At 48.4% G+C, this 17,197-nt stretch overlaps 2 protein-coding genes across 2 annotated transcripts in view; one reads left to right on the top strand and one right to left on the bottom strand.

Annotated features, from left to right (window-relative positions):
• The window catches only part of MACROD1 (mono-ADP ribosylhydrolase 1), a 710,025-nt gene that overhangs the window by 107,642 nt on the left and 585,186 nt on the right, over positions 1–17,197 (bottom strand). The gene's annotated exons all lie outside the window — the stretch shown is intronic.
• Positions 561–17,197, top strand: part of OTUB1 (OTU deubiquitinase, ubiquitin aldehyde binding 1) — a 33,075-nt gene continuing 16,438 nt past the window's right edge. Inside the window, exons 1-5 of the mRNA XM_060254726.1 lie at positions 561–768; positions 10,184–10,245; positions 11,850–11,948; positions 13,252–13,370; positions 14,652–14,736. Of these exons, the coding sequence (XP_060110709.1) occupies positions 714–768; positions 10,184–10,245; positions 11,850–11,948; positions 13,252–13,370; positions 14,652–14,736 (420 nt within the window). The 5' untranslated portion in view covers positions 561–713. The remainder of the gene's footprint in view (positions 769–10,183; positions 10,246–11,849; positions 11,949–13,251; positions 13,371–14,651; positions 14,737–17,197) is intronic.

Genomic DNA, 17,197 nt, shown 5'->3' with positions numbered 1-17,197 from the left:
CCGGAACTGCATTCCTGAGCATTCTTGCTAAATAAAAACCCCTGTCAGTAACGCTGTCCAGCCATCTCATCTTTTGCCATCCCCTTCTTTTGCCTTCTGTCTTTCCCAGCATCAGGGTCTTCTCCAGTGAGTGCTCCCTTCTCGTTTGGTGGCCAAAGTATTTGAGCTTCAGCATCTGACCTTCCAGGGAACAGTCAGGGTTTGCTTTCTCTTAGGACTGATTTGATTTGATCTTCTTGCAGTCCAAGGGACTCTCCCATCTAACTACCAGCCAGCTAATCTCTAATATCCAGTTCATGGCAGCTAAATATACTAGTGAGTGTTCATAAAGTATATTGCATTTTTTTTCCCTTACAGACCAGCTTACTCCTGTCAAAAACAGACTGCGGTAGTTTTGCGGAGGCATTAAGCGGCTCGCAAAGTCAAGCGACCTGTGACGTCATAACTCATAACGTCATGCCCATTAAGGATGACGTCATGGGACACTGTGATGACGCTTGCATTCCCTTTAGAAGGCGGGATCTGAGGTCTCCCCACCCTTTTTTACCTCATCATCATAGCTCCGCGTGCCTGCCTGTGGGAGGGGGCGTTGCTAAGCGAACGAGCGGTTGCTAGGGTCCGGTTGCTAGGGTGGTGGGAGAAGAAGACGAAGGTGCTTCCGGGGCGCCTGGGTTTGACCAGGAAGCGCTTCCTAGCGGGGTTGCAGCGTGAAGATGGCGGCGGAAGAGCCTCAACAGCAACCGGAGCCCGTCGGAGGGGACACCGATGGTAACGATGGGGGGGAAGGCTCGGGGGTCGTTCGTATGATTGGGGGGCTTCTTGTCCTGTCTCCATGGCAACACCCACTTCCGTCCTGGAGCTCAGTGTCCTCTGGAAAGGCCCCCCCCTCACATTCCACCGACCCCCGTCCCCGCTTACGAGGCAAGGAGACCCCCTGGTGCCCTTCTGGCTCGGCCTCACGGTCTCCTTGGCAACGGTTTCCCCCCGCCCCCTCAGTGGAGCTGGGTTCTGCGGCCCCTGTCTCCATGGCAACGGCGCCCCCTCCCTCCATTTCAAACCCCCTCCCCCCCACTTTAGGACGCAGGCGCCATAGGCCAGGCCCCACCAGGCCTCCCCCACCGCCCGTTTTCCATAGAAACGCCTCTTCCCTCTCTAGGGAAACTCCCTGAAGAAAAAAAGACCATTCCTTTTTCTTGTATGTTTCGTTTTAAGTCTCAGCCTTGAGTTCCTGGGGAGAGAGCATCCCTTCAAATCCATTGCACTCATCATCGCAGAGAGCCTCAGTGGGGGATGCATCTGGCATGGGATTGGGCAAGACCTGGGCCCGCTTCTCTGCTCAGCTGTAACATTTCCTGGGTGACCTTGGGCTGTTCTCTTTCTCGGTCTCACTGACCTCATGTTGAGAAGATGGAAGATGGCAGGTCCACTCATGTCTGTGGCTAGGGCTACCAGTGTCCAAATCATAGAGTTGGAAGGGACCTCCAGGATCATCTAGTCCAACCCCCTGCACAATGCTGGAAACTCACAAATACCTCCCCCTAAATTCACAGGATCTTCATTGCTGTCAGATGGCCATCTAGTCTCTGTTTAAAAACCTCCAAGGAAGGATGAGGCTTTGAGTCCTCACAGGATTTGCAGCTGATCTTCAAATGACGGAAATCAGTTCCTCTGGAGGAAATGGCAGCTTTGGAGGGCAGACTTGGTGTCATCACATCCCCACTGGGGTCCCTCCCCTTCCCAGGGGCCACCACAAACCTCCAGGCATTTCCCAAAGCTGGCAACCCTGTCTACAGCTGTGGTCATTTTAGAACAGTACCACTCCAGTATCTGACAAGTGGGACAGTCCTCAAGAACCTGTTCTTTTGATATAGTTCATTCTGGCTTGTCTTACAGTGCAACTAAAACCTTTTTGAGAGGTCTATTGCTAAGGGGTCCCTGCTCCTGAGAAGCTTGCAGTCTAAAACTTAACAGGGGGAACAACAGTAGAGTAAGGGCAAAGTGTCAAGGTTAGTGGGGTACAGATAGGGTTTCTGCCTTCTAGGTGGGGGCTGGAATTACAATTGATCTCCAGACAGAGGTCAGTTCTCCTAGAGAAAATGACTAGTTTGGAGCAGGTATTTCCCAACTTGGAGCTGGCAACCTTAGGTACTGTTGAGCAAAGGAAGATACAGCAAACCATTGTCAATTTGGATGGGCAGCAGATATTCAGGGATGCAGGCAGAGGTCTTTCCAGTTTGGTGTAGTGGTTACGTGCGCGGACTCTTATCTGGGAGAGCCAAGTTTGATTCCACACTTCTCCACTTGCAGCTACTGGAATGGCCTTGGGTCAGCCTTAGCTATCACAGAGCTGTCTTTGAAAGGGCAGCTTCTGGGAGAGCTCTCTCATTTCCACCCACCTCACAGTGTGTCTGTTGTGGGGGAAGAAAATAAAGGAGATTGTAAGCTGCTCTGATTCAGAGAGAAGGGCAGGGTATAAATATGCGGTCTTCTTCTTCTTCCTGTCTCTGCTACCTGAGATTTTTTAACTGGAGATGCTGAGGACTGAAGCTAGGATTTTCTTCCAGCAAAACTTGTGCTCTATCACAGAGCCATGACCACTCCTTAAGAGTGGGTATGTGTAGGCCTGGTTACTATTGAGGGTGAGGATTAAGGGGTTAAACCAAAGGCTTCTTGTGAAAGAACATTTTTGAGAAGGGCTGTATGAGAGGGAGCATCCTATATATGTTCAGGGGAAGAAGCTCTGCTTCGTAACTGCAAGCTGCAAAATGCAATCTACTTTTAATTGCTTTTTAAAAAAAGAAAAACTGTCTCTGCTTTTATGTTTCTAACTGACTACAAGTAAAAGAAGAAGTCTGTAGATTTATATCCTGCCCTTCTCTCTGAATCAGAGTCTCAGAGCAACTTACAAACTCCTTTATCTCCTTCCCCTACAACAGACACCCTGTGAGGTGGGTGGGGCTGAGAGAGCTCTCCTGGAAATTGCCATTTCAAGGACAACTCCTACGAGTGCTATGGCTAACCCCAGGCCATTCCAGCAGCTGCAAGTGGAGGAGAGGGGAATCAAACCTGGTTCTCTCAGAGAAGAGTCCGCACACTTAACCACTACACCAAACTGGCTCTAAAAGAGGACAGGGCTCCTATACTTTTAAGTGAAAATATGGCATTCAGGAAGATACACCTTGTCCAAAAGGGGTGTCAAAAATGGTACCCATTGATATTCCTTCTAAAACATTACAGGAGTCCTGCCCTCTTTTACCTTGGGACATTCTTCATCTGTTTCACTTAAAAAAAAACACTGCATGAAATGGTAGTTGCAACTGTAGTGTCCCATCTTATGTCAGAGGTGACTCTCTTTTCCCCCAATGTTTTGTCTCAGTTCAAACATCAGGCCAAGCCATAATTCAGACATACTGCTGGCAAATGATGGCTTAGAGCTGCTTGTCCGCTTTCGCTTTTCTCTGCTCAGCTTCATTAACTCCCCTCGTCATGCTGTCGTGATTTCTGGAGGCGGAGTGATGTGGTTTTGTCTGTTCAGACACTGCACCAAACTGCAGTTTGAGGTTTGCAATATGAAGTAGGCAAACTGGTTTGGAACAGTCTGTCTGCTTTCATTTCCCATCTGCTCAGTGTTCATGTTTCCAAGGGCAAGTCGCCTCCAGAGTAGGTTTTTATACCCCGTTTTCCTCTACTTTATGGAGTCTCAAAGTGGCTTACAATCACAGTCCCTTCTTTTCCCTACAGCGGGCACCTAGTGAAGTAGGTGCAACAGATATAACTCTGGTTTAATTCAGGCATAGGCTGTGGTTGGTAAACCCACTTCAGACCAGAGGTTCCAGTGCTCATCATCTGTCTATTGCAAACTATGATTTGTTAATTCAAGCATATGCCAAACCATGGCTGAACAGAGGCTTTGTCTCCCTGCTGATGGCCACAGGAATAAACAGCTTTAGAAGAGGATTAGATAGATTCATGGAGGACAAGTCTCTCAGTGGCTTCTAGCCGTGGTGACTGAGGAATGCTGTCACGCTCAGAGGCACGAAGGCTCTAAGCCCCAGAGCCGGGAGGCAACATCAGGGGTAGGCCTCAACCTCAATACCTTGTTGTTGGCTCTCCAGAGGAACTGGTTGGCCACTGTGTGAGATGGGATGCTGGACCAGATGGACCATTGGTCTGATCCAGCAGGGCTCTTCTTATATTCTTACGCCAGGAAAAGCCTCACCCGTGGAATTCTGCAACTCCAAAGTCCCAAAGAGGTCTTGGGGGGGGGGCGGCATATGCATATTTTATCCTACCATTTCTCTAGGGGAAAAGGATTTTCCCTCTTGTCACTGGCTCATGAATGTCTGTTGCCTAGAGTGTCTGATACCCACCACGTTGTAGTATTATGCATGCACAGTCCCTCTGCACTAGACACAGATATTGTGTCTTGGCATGTCCTACTTGTGTATGTTGCATTCCTGTACAATGTGGTAGAGATACACGTAATGTTTTTAACCTACTTTGGTTGCTGCAAGATCTGTCTGCTGCCTGCAGTTTTATCCTACCTTTCCAAGGAGTTCAGGGCAATATACATTGCTGTCCCCTCCTCTTTTATCCCCAGTGGGGATTGGAGAAGTGCTTTTCACTTCTCCAATCCCCACTTCTCCAGTGGGGATAAAAGAGGAGTAGCCAAGGTCAACCTGCGAGGCACCCAGCAGCAGAATGGGGATCTTATTATCTATGCTCTGATCACATCCTGATTAGATTATCACAGCCTGCTCTAAGACACTTTGGAAAGCCCATTTGCTTCGAAATATGGCAGCTACAGTACTGTCTGGTACAGTTCATAGTATCACACTGGTAACAAGAGTTTGATTGGCTACTAATTTGCATCTTGGCACAATTTAGACTGCTTATTCTTAAAGTCTTAAGCAGGTCAGGCCTGCATGTCGCCATGTGAAGCTGCCCAATAGCTAAGATCTGCCCTCTCTGCGTGCCCTTACCTTCAGAAATGAGGTAGGCTCCCTGAGACAGGGCCTTCTTTGTGGCAGCACCTCAGCCTTATTATGCCCTTCCTGTGTCCCCTTGCCTGCCAGTGTTTATTTTCACAGGCATTTTATGATTGGCTGATGGTGGTTGTAGGCTTGCTTGATTTGTCTGTTTAGATCTGCCTTTGCTTGTCAGTATTTTGGTCCTCTCTACTTCCCCTTTAATAATGTTGCTACTCCAATTTCACATTGCTGCCCATTGTCCCTTTTGATTATTTGCTGCTGTTAGGTCACCTGCTCTGGGTTTTAGATGCAGAGTTGTGGTCTGTAGTTATGATTTTAAACAAAGGTTTTCTTACTGTTTTCTTTGGCTTGTTTCTTTGATGCTGGTTTAATCTTTTGCAAACCAGCTTGGGTATAACCTTTTAGTTAAGGATGCAGGGCAATAATGTTTTGAAACAATAGACACTTAGGAGAAGGTAAAGACAGATGCCTGATGAAGAGTCAGGGAGGTTACGTAGAATCTGTGTGGCCCCAAACTATAGCAGCCTCATGGGTCTTTGAATCTGCCCATGTTCTCCTCTGTCCTGAGGCAATCCAGTGTCTTTTTAGAAATGCTTCAAGGACTCAGATCCTTGGCTGCACGCGAGACCCACTGGTGGAATCTCCCTTGACTGGCTGCCTGTAGATCAGAAACCTGTGACCATTTTGAGCCTGGGTGCCCCTTTGGAATTCTGACACAGTGTGGTGGACGCAGCCACAAAATGGCTGCTTGAAGAGGTTGGAGCCAGCCACCGAAGGGCTGTTGTGGCTGACCTTCAGTCACACAGTGAAGATCCTTGTGTCACGGCGGTAGCTGCTGCCAAAGCAACATTTAAAAATCTGTACAGGTAATCAAATCTCCACTGGCCAGTGCGAAGCCTTGCTGGCCAAAAGCCTCACCTGGCCATACCTTCTTTCTAAAAGCGCTCGGCGGGGGGGGGGGGGGGGGGACACTGAAGGTTTTGGTGGGCACCGTAGCTTCCACGGGCACCACGTTGAGGACCCCTGCTGTAGGTGCTGTCTGGTGACTGACAGTTGTATTGAAGTTGGTGCTTCATCAGACATTGGCTGCGAAGGTGGCTCCAGGCTAGGGCTCTTTCCCTCTCAGTGACAACTTTGGTCTTGATCCTTCCGCTCCTTTTTACAGAAGCTTTTGTTGGTTTCCCCGTTAGGACTCCTTCCCTCCCCTTTAATTTTTCTTTTAAAAAATTGTTTGCAGCCTTATATTTCTCTGTAAAGTGAGGGTCTTGGGATTGAGCTAGTAAACTGCATATTTTTTTGCATCATGCATCTGACTTTCCTTCTCCGCACTTCTCCAGGAGACAGCTAAGAATCTTTAGTAGAATCCCCCACATCTTTGCTAACACTACAATACTCAGGGTTCTTCGAGGGAAGCCAGACTGGTTAACATGAAATAAATCTGAGAAGTTTATAGCCTGGATGCACCCAGTGTGGGGCTTCTGTTTTTCCACTGTACCTCATTGCTTTTAAGTAGAAATTGGAGTCTTCCTTGCTCTGGCTAGTGGGGGAAGAAGTTGGAGGAGGCCCTGAACACAGATTCTTCCTCTCAGGACTCTGAATCCTAGAATCATAGAGTTGGAAGAGACTTCCAGGGTCATCTAGTCGAACCCCCAGTTCCTCGTGTCCCATGAGTAATAGGAATCTCTTTTCCAGGATTATTCAGTTAAATACATTCAAATAAATAAAATAAAAATATCCCTCCCTAGTATGATTTCCAGGTCCCCTTGGCCGCTACCGGGGGCGGGGGAGCGGAGTAGATTGCCAGCTCCAGGTTGGGAAACCCTGCAGATTTGGGAGCAGAGCTTGGTGAGGACAGGGATCTCAGTGGGGTACAATGCCATAGAGTCCACCCTCCAAAGCAGGGGTAGCCAAACTGCAGCTCAGGAGCCACATGTGGCTCTTTCACACATATTGGGCTCTCAAAGCCTCCACTGCCCTGTTGACTGGCTTCGAGAAGGCATTTCTCTCTTTAAATCACTTCTCCAATTCCTTCCTTCCTTCCTTCCTTCCTTCCTTCCTTCCTTCCTTCCTTCCTTCCTTCCTTCCTTCCTTCCTTCCTCCCTCCCTCCCTCCCTCCCTCCCTCCCATCTTATGCCTCTCAAACATCTGACATGCAGTTCTCAAATATATGATGTTTATTTTACGTGGCTCTTATGTTAAGCCAGCTTGGCCTGCCCTGCTCCAAAGCATCCCTTTTCTCCAGGGGAAGTGATCTCTGTAGTCTGGATATGACCTGTAATTCTTGGAGACCCCCCAGGCCCTGTGTGGAAGCTGGCAATCCTGGCTACTAGCATCAACAGCTTTATCAAATACGCAGGTTTTGCTTTCCTTTGGCTCAGTGTCACCTGTGACCTTTGGCGGGCCCTTTGGCATATCTTGGTGGTGGGATCTGGGATGAGGTCCGCGCTCGGAGGGGAGGCCATCCAGTTTCGCTGCTTTTATGTTGCTGAGGAGTGAAGGGTGACCTGCCGTCTCTAGTCCAGCGGTGGGAGTCACAAGCATTTGCTCCTGCCTTTCTGCAGTACCAGCGGGCCAGGAGTCGGGATGCCTCTCTGTTAATGATGTACAGCGTGGAACGATCCCAGGCTGTTTTCTCGGTTTTCTGCAGTGTTGGCAGCTGCTTTGAGCAGACAATGCGAGAGGGAGCATTTGGTGCCTGGCATTGCTGCAGAGCAGAAGAATTCCATGCAGGCTTTGTGTGTGTGTGTGTGTGTGATGTGGGGGGGGGGTACACAGCAGCTGAGCAAAAGTGGGCTGGAAATAAGCCAGTGTGGGCTTTGTGATTAGGGGGATGGGTATGAATCCTTTCTCTACACCAAGCTTTATATTATATACCTGGACTTTCAAATGGCTTTTGATGAGGTACTTATCATGGGATAAGAGGACCAGGATCTCTTATGGATCAAATACCGTTTAATGACAGGAAGCAAAGAGTAGGAATCGATGGGCAGTTCTCACAATGGAAGGAAGGAACAGTGCTGGAGTAGATGGCCCAGTGGTCTGATGCAGCAGGGCTCTTCTTATGGACTTATTGAGCAGCCATGGGGCCTGCCTTCAACCTCAGCATCCCTCAGTGGGTAGGTTCATAAGGGGAAGGTGATGTGGAGGGGGAGATCCACACATGTCCTCCTGAGTTCCTTGGAAGAACGGGATGTGTGTGAGAGAGAATGTGACATTTGTCAAAATAAAACAGGTCTAGTGGCAGCCGATCAAATCAAGTCCTGAACTCTCCCTGGACACTAAAATGACCAAACTGAGGCTACCACACTTTGGTCACATTCGATGTTCCCTCTAAGCTGCAGAGTCTTGTGAGCAAAAATTTCTACTTTGTGAGCTACCGGCATTAAAGTTGTGAGTGCCTGCATAAATTAGCATGCTCTGGAAATATCCTTCCTGAGCTAAGACAAAAATGTGTGAGCTAGAGGCTAACAATTTGTGAGCCAGCTCACGCTAACTCAGCTTAGAGAGAACACTGGTCCCATTATGAGAAGCCGAGTGTCCCGGGAAAGACAATAGGATGCTCTCTATCAAAGGAGCCCTGGCCCTCAGTTTGCAAGACTTGAGCAAGGTCGTTAAGGATAGGATGTTTTGGAAGACAAGACATTAATGCATGGGGTTGCTGTAAGCCAGAAGCAACTGGATGGCACTTAACAGGAACACTCACAGTGATACCTTAAAGACAGACAAAATTTATTTCAGCCTTATTTATTTAAGCATTCATCTTTAAAGTGTCACTAGACCAGAGATGCCCAAACTTACTTAACATAAGAGCTGCATAGAATAAATGTCAGATGTTTGAGACATGAACATCAGACGTTTGCAAGCTGCGAGGAAGGCAGGCAGGCAAATAGATTGGAGGAGGAGAGGTGGAAAGAAACCAATTTTAAGTGCATTCTCCAAGCTGCTGGCTGGCTCGGCTTGAAGAAGTGATTTAAAAGAGAGAAGTACCTTCTCCAAGACTGCCAATAGGGTGATGGGGGCTTCAAGAGCCACACAGTATGCGTGGAAGAACCACATGTGGCTCCCAAGCCACAGTTTGGCCACTCCTGCACTAGACTCTTCCCCCCCCCCCCCCCCCCGCTACAGACTGACATGGCTGCCCCTCTGGAATTATCACAGATGCATTTCAGGTTTCTAGTCTAGAGTTTTGTGTGTGTGTTGAAAGATGCATTTTTTAGGATAAAAAAGGCTTTTAGGGGTTTTTTTTTGCTGTTGTCACAGCTGATTTATGGTGGCCCCATAGGGTCATAAGAGCCCCATGGCACAGAGTGTTAAAGCTGCAGTACTGCAGTCCTATGCTCTGCTTATGACCTGAATTCCCGGCGGAAGCTGGGTTTTCAGACTCCAGGTTGACTCAGCCTTCCATCCTTCCGAGGTCGGTAAAATGAGTACCCAGCTTGCTGGGGGGGAAAGCGTAGATGGCTGGGGAAGGCAGTGGCAAACCATCCCATAAAAAGTCTGCCATGAAAACGTTGTGAAAGCAACATCACCCCAGAGTCGAAAACGACTGGTGCTTGCGCAGGGGACCTTTCCTTTCCAAAGGGTTTTCACATTTGGAGTGCCCCATAGCGTTTTCACACTCAGAGGTGCTATTGCCTGCCTGCGTGGGAACCCTGGACTTCCTTGGTGGTCTCCCCCCCCCCCCCCCAAGTACTAGCCAGGGCTGATCCTGCTTCACTTCCTGGATCTGTTGAGATCAAACTAGCCTGGGCTTGTCAGGCCAAGAAAAAGAAAAGGCATGCAAAATGTTTTAAATAAACAACCCCCACCCCTGTTGTGGCAGATCCATTGCATCTAATTTTGTTATGCTAACAAGGCGGGGGGGGGGGATTTGTTCAGCGTTTTGGGGCTTTAGTGTTGCGAACTGTGTCTGTGAGCAGAAAGATCCTGCTTATTTTGTGTCAGTAGCACAGTTAGCTGGGCTAGATCTTGTACATTTAAAGAACAACAACAGAGAGATAAAATGTTTTAAATATGCTGGCTGCCCCTGTGAACCAGGGACCTCAGTTTCATTTTGGTTTGGGTTGTAACTTTAGATCAGCAAACTTGCACTTAACCTTTAGAGCCCAGAGGCCTTTTGTAACCCTGCTGAGACGGAGACAGTGTGAAAGGCCCCTTGACTCATCTGGATTAATCTCAGTTCTCTTTCGCAGGGGTGAATTGCTTGGCCTACGATGAAGCCATAATGGCCCAGCAGGATCGAATTCAGCAGGAGGTGAGCGCTTGGGAGAAGGAAGATCGGTCTGCTGCCTCTGTCCGGTTTTGTGGGTTTTTGCATGCGTTGCGTTTCAGCTTATGGACAAGGAGCCAGTGGCTGAAACTTCTAGGATGTGTCCAGGTGTCCAGTCACCCCCATAAGCTTCTGCAATAATTTTGCTAGGCTTTAAGGTGCCTTTTGGGGGGGGGAGGTGTTGGCTTTCACTGGCTGTCTCTTTCAGAATCTCTTAAGGGATTCTCTTGGTCAACTGTTCCTCAATATCAGTGGATATCCACAAAAATATTTTCATTTTGCACATAGCCTGGGCTTTTTTGTAGAAAAAGCCCAGCAGGAACTCACTTGCATGTTCCTGCTCAAGAAAAGCCCTGCACATAGCTTTGCCTGAAAGTTCAAACCAAGTGCATCCATGTCTCAGCTTTTGTTCCACTCCCCAGTGGTGTCTGCAGGAGTAGAATTGTAGCAGGAGCTCGTTTGGATATTAGGCCACACACCCCTGATGTAGCCAATCCTCCATGAGCCTACAGGGCTCTTTTTTGTAAGCTCATGGAGGATTGGCTACATCAGGTGGGTGTGGTCTAATATGCAAAGGAGCTCCTGCAAGAATTCCACCCCTGGGTGTCTGTATACCCATATCACACTGGGTGCCTTTGTAACTTCACCTTTCGTGAAGGGACTGTGCCCTTATTGCATGGGGGTTGCATGAAATGTTTAACACCACCTTTTGGCTGGTTCACACGTGCACAGGGAACTGTGATGCCTGTGGTGTAGCAGTTACCCATGTGAACTGACACTTTTCCCCGAAATGGATTGTACATGAGATAGTTACAATACCTCTTTCTGTGGCATTGCATCTGTGACGGCATGTGTAATTTCTACATGTTTATGGGAGCGGTTCTGTAGCTCAGAGTTTTGTTTTGAACTGTCTTGATAAGACGTGCAGGGCTGTGAAGGTCTCCTATGTGAAGACTAAAGGGGCTGGAACTTCCTAGAAGTAAGTGGTGGTGAGGGGCAATATTCTCTCTAAGCTGTGGAGTCTTGTGAGCAGAAATTCTTCTTCATGAGCTACTGGCATTAAAGTTGTGAGCTACTGCATAAAATTAGCTCTGGGGCCATTTTTCCTGAGCAAAGACAAAAATGTGTGAGCTGGAGGCTAAAAACCTGTGAGCTAGCTCACACTAACTCAGAGGGAACACTGGTGGGGGGGTGTTCTCAGATGACAAGTCTGCCAGTGTGAACTGGCTGTAAGGGGCTGGTGGTTTCTTGCAGTTACCTTTGACATGTGTCTGTAGCTCTCTGCATAAATAGAATGGCTCCATGTGAACATGAGTGGGCTGGTGCAATCTGTCAGAAAAGGGCAATGGCAGAAAAGACTGTTCTTCAATGCCTCCCTCTATTGAATCAGACCAAATCGGGCCTTTTGTCTCTTTTGACTGGCAGTGGCTCTCCAGGGTCTTAGGCTGCAAAAGGTCTTTTCCCCACAACTCCTAGCAGAGATGGTGGAGATGCCAGGGACTGAACCTGAGACCTTCTGCATGCAAAGCAAGGACTTTTGTCCCCTTTTCTGAATCTCCCCATTTTTTTTTGCGGGTCACGCTTTGCAGATCGCCGTCCAGAACCCTCTAGTCTCAGAAAGGATGGAGCTGTCGGTCCTGTACAAAGAATACGCCGACGATGACCATATCTATCAGCAGAAGATCAAGGTACGCATGACGGCAGGCCGCTTGTGTGCCCAGCTGTGTGTTCTTGCCGGGGGGCACAGGAGAGCAGCGCAGGCAGCTGATTGGGAAATGCTTCTGACAGGTGCACCCAGACCCGCTCAGGGCTTTGCTGTGGCAAGACCAGCCCTTTAATCCGAGGATGTGAATGGTGCGTGGGAGGCTTTTGAAAGAAACGGCCTTTGGAAAGAAATTAAAGAGGGAAAGAATATAAGAAAAGCGTTGCTGGATCGGAGTGAAGGTCAATCTACTGCACTGTCTGGTTTCCAAATAGGGCCAGACAGAAGGCTCAGGGAAGCTCCCCAGCTGAGCATGTCAGGGTGGCATCCTTCCCCTTTTTCCTGTCCCTGTCATCTGTTTCTCAGAGGTATAAGAATGCCTCTGAATGTTTTGGTTCCCTGTAGCTATCATGGCCAGGTCCTGCCCTGCCTGGATTTGTCTTATCCCCTCGTAAAGCTGTCTAAGCCGGTGGCAGCATCCTGTCCGATGCCAAATTCCATAAGTCGGGCGATGCCTTGTGCAGGGAAGAAACACCCCCCCCCCCCCACCTACACTCCATCTGAGATTTTGTAGTTTTCAATCGTGCTCCCTCCCACCTGAAAGAGCCCTGGACTCTTCTGTCTTTGGTCAGGCTCCTAACCTTTTAAACATTTGATTTGCCCTTTCCCACAGGACCTGGTAGCCCACACTGTGCCAAAGCATATTACCGATAAAGTTATGGCCAATATTATTCCACTTTTCTGAAAAATTGTGTGTGAGCATGGGTTATTTCAGCTGAAGCTGTGAACAGGGTTGGTGTTTAGTGGGGGGTATGGAGGAACCCTTTTGCCTGGGGCGCCTACCTTGCCCCCTCCCCTTGACACATTGTAATTTGGGGAACTTGTGAACCGCTGTCAGGCAGTTCAAGATGGTTTCTTCGCATGTTGGTGGGGAATGGATTTGGGGGTCCGAGCACCATAGATTGGAGGTGCAAGAGCTGACTGCTTTTTCAAAGATTGTCAAGTTATGAAGTGGGTTGTTGTATCCCCACTTTTAGGGGCGACAGCGTTGTGAGGTTGGCAAGCAGAGACAGGGTCTTTTTTGTGGTGGCAGGATATTCCCATTGTTGGCTGTAAGCCGCTGTCAAACCTTGAAATAAGTATCTCAAATGAATAACGGGTAGCCTTTGCTTTATGCTACTGCCTAGGGCAGATTGGAACCATCCGCTGATCATAGCTTCATGTTGCCCTATGTGAACTGCTGAGTTCTCCATAACGTTGCCTGTTATTCTCCCCGTTTCCTCACGTAGGATTTGCTGAAAAAGTATGCGTTCATCCGGAAGACAAGGCCGGATGGGAATTGCTTCTATCGGGCATTTGGCTTCTCCCACCTCGAAGCTCTGTTGGAGGACAGCAAGGAACTTCAGCGGTAGGGCCTGAATTGGGGAGGGAAGCGGGCGGGGGAGGGGAGGGGCTTCGCGTGAGCTGTCAGGCTGGGCTTCAGCATGTGGCAGCATTGCAGGCTTGGGCAGTGGTAGGCTCTGGAGTGTTTCTGCAGCACATCCAGCAGGATGTAACTAAAGGCAGGCTAGAAGTGAGGTAGGATCACCAGTGCTGGGTCTCCAGAGTCCTGAAACTGTCCTACCCCTCAGGAAGGCCACCCACTGGGTGGGGGGGGGGCCCTCTAAAAAGAGGGTCGTCCACTGTCTTAAGAATATAAGAGAATCTATGTTGGATCAGGTCAGTGGCCCATCCAGTCCAACACTCTGTGTCACACAGTGGCCAAAAAACCCAGGTGCCATCAGGAGGTCCACTAGTGGGGCCAGGACACTAGAAGCCCTCCCACTGTTGCCCCTCCCAAGCACCAAGAATACAGAGCATTGCTGCCCCAGACAGAGAGTTCTATACTCTCTGGCTAATAGCCACTGATGGACCTCTGCTCCATATGTTGATCCAGTCCCCTCTTGAGGCTGTCTGTGGTTGTAGCTGCCACCACCTCCTGTGGGAGTGGATTCCATGTGTTAATCACCCTTTGAGTGAAAAAGTACTTCCTTTTATCTATTCTATCCTGACTGTTCAGCAATTTCATTGAGTGTCCACGAGTTCTTGTATTGTGAGAAAGGGAGAAAACTCCTTCTTTCTCTACTTCTCTATCCCCTGCATAATCTTGTCACCCCTCAGTCACCATTTCTCCAAGCTAAAGAGCCCCAAGAGCTTTAACCTTTCTTCATTGGGACAGCGTTCCAACACTTTAATCATTCTAGTTGCCCTTTTCTGGACTTTTCCCAATGCTATAATACCTTCTTTGAGGTGTGGTGACCAGAATTGTACACAGTACTCCAAAGGAGGCTGCACCATCGATTTATACATCGATTTCCTTCCCTATCTTTGCTGGTCTCCTGTCCAGTGAAGCCTGGGACTGCCTTTACTTTGATCCTTCCAGGTTTGGTCGCTTCCACTGTCTGCGACTGGAGATAGTGTTGGGACATCAGAGGCCCAGCAGTGTTGGGAAGACGCTTCCCACCTGGTGTCTTTTCCATTGGGCAGGTGACTCCAGTCAGGTGTGCCGGAGAGTTTCCCCCAGGGCCATCGCAGGGTGGCTACATATGGGGCTCAGATTGAAAGACAGCCGGCAGTCTCGAGCGAAGGGCGGGGCCTCGGGCAACTCCGTGCCGTGATGGGTTTCTGCTGTTCCTCTTGTCGCATGCAGCTTCAAAGAAGTGGCCGCCAAAAGCAAAGACGTGCTGGTGTCGCAAGGCTTCACAGAATTCACCATTGAGGACTTCCACAACACAGTAAGGCCTGCTTCTCCCCACCCCCCCATCAACCCCCCACCCCCTCTCAGCTGAGCAGAAGCATTGATGGGACAGGCAAACGCAGGAGAGACTTTTGAAGCCCCCTTATTCTCACGGTGAAAGGAGTGCGGATCCAAAATGATTATGGGTTCCTTTCCCTTAGACATTCCCACTTGGGCCTATATGGGGTATCTGTTGTCCATTTCTTGTCCTTTCAGACTAGAAGAAGAGGAGATTGGATGTATACCGCATCCTTTGCTGCCTGAAGGAGTCTCAGAGCAGTTTATAATCTCCTTCCCCTCCCTACAACAGATACCCTGTGAGCAATACTTCCAAGGCTATGGAGCCTTGTGAGCAAAAATTCTACATTGTGAGCTACTGCCATTAATGTTGTTAGCTACTGCATAAATTAGCTTGCTCTGGGGCCAATTTTCCTGAGCTAAGACAAAAATGCGTGAGCCAGAGGTTAAAAAACTATGAGCTAGCTCACAATAACTCAGCTTAGAGGGAACACTGCCTGTGAGGTAGGCAGGGCTGAGAGCTCTTAAACAAAACTGCTCTTTCCAGAACAGCCTCTGACTGAGTTATGACTGACCCAAGACCATTCCAGCAGGTGCAAGTGGAGGAGTGGGGAATCAAACCCGGTTCTCCCAGAGAAGAGTCCGCGCACTTAACCACTACAACCAAACTGGCTCTCTACACCAAACTAGTCCAGTTCCCTCTTCCCTTGCTTTCCTAGTGCTGACATCTTTAGAAGGCTGAATGCTAATTATTGGCTAGTGTTCAAGCTCGGATTTCAACAGAGGCAGGCTTTTAAAATTAGCTATTGATAATGATGACCTTGGTGCAGATGTAACGTTAATCACAGTGCTTGAGGGGAAAACAGATGTGGGGAGGAATGCACAAGCCTGTAGGGGAATCCCGGGTTGCTTAACCCTTATTATCCCTTATGGGATACCCTATAAATGCTGAAGGGGGGAGATCTGAAAACACATGAACACATAAAGCTTCTTTATACTGAGTCAAACCCTTAGTTTCTCAAGGTCAGTACCATCTATGCAGATTGGTGGCAGTTCTCCAGTGGCTCAGGTCTTTCATATCAGCTACCGTCTAATTCTGTCAACTGGAGGTGCCAGGGATTGAACCTCTGATCTCCTGCATGCCAAGCCAGGGAGGCAGTGGGGCCCTTGGATGACCAAGGGGTAAAAGGATTACTGGAGGATAGGGAAATGGCTGAGAAGCTGAATGCATTTTTTGCCTCCGTCTTCACTGTGGAAGATGAGAAGTGTTTGCCCGCTCCAGAACCACTAATTTTGGAAGGGGTGTTGAAAGACCTGAGTCAAATTGAGGTGACAAGAGAGGAGGTCCTACAACTGATTGATGAATTAAAAACTAATGTCACCAGGTCCGGATGGCGTACATCCAAGAGTTCTGAAAGAACTCAAAAGTGAACTTATGGATCTCCTGACAAAAATATGTAATCTTTCATTGAAATCTGCTTCCCTTCCTGAGGACTGGAAGGTAGCAAATGTCACCTCCATCTTTAAAAAGGGTTCCAGAGGATATCTGGGAAATTACAGGCCAGTCAGTCTGACTTCAATACTGGGAAAGTTGGTAGAAACCATTATCAAGGACAGAACGAGTAGGCACATTGATGAACACAAGTTATTGAGGGGACTTCCGGGGGCTGGAAAATGGAGAGCTGAACTGCCTCTCATAAGGGAGGCAGCTGGAACCTCTGTGTGGGGGGTAGAAAAGGCAATCTTAATGCCTACTACCTACTTTTTTCATTCAGAGAATAGTCCAAGACACGCTTGGGAAACTTGGAGGAGATTTACTTTGGCGGAAAGGGAGCTCCGGAGGGTGCTTCTTTGAAGCTTTGAAGAGTCTCCGGCAACGAGTGCGCTACATCGTCTGCAGAGGGTCTCCAGAGTCATTAAATTGATTTAAACTCACCAGGATCCAGCACCTCTATACTACAAATAACATCTGGATTACTATCAGGATGGTGCCTACTTGGATAACCACTGCAGAAGGTATTGATTTTTATCTTTCACTCCGGGACTAAAATAAGGATTTACAAAAATAATTAAAAGGTGGCAAAAAGACTATAGCATGCTTATATAAAGAAGAGGAGGAGAGGTGAATTTGAAACTATTTAATATTAAAGAACACAGTTCTGTTTTGAATACTTGCGGTTTCTGAAAAACACCCTCATCGTCACAACATTGTTGGTCAGTAGAATTCCACAGGAAGTGACGTTTTGTACCATCGCGTGATTGACTACCAGCGAGAACGGGACTTGGAGGCAAGAAAAGCAGGAAGTAACCATTGGAAGAAGGTCAAATTGCAAGTCATCCAGCCTACTCTAGGACTGAAAAACCATAGAAAAACATTGGCGGCCATTAAAAGAAGGGCAAAATAATTTTTTTTTTTAAGTGCTTGGGACTTTAAAAATTGG

Source organism: Heteronotia binoei, chromosome 1, assembly GCF_032191835.1.
Source record: "Heteronotia binoei isolate CCM8104 ecotype False Entrance Well chromosome 1, APGP_CSIRO_Hbin_v1, whole genome shotgun sequence".
Taxonomy (NCBI): Eukaryota; Metazoa; Chordata; class Lepidosauria; order Squamata; family Gekkonidae; genus Heteronotia; species Heteronotia binoei.
Note: the sequence above shows the minus strand (reverse complement) of the source record. Positions and strands in the feature narration are given on the sequence as shown.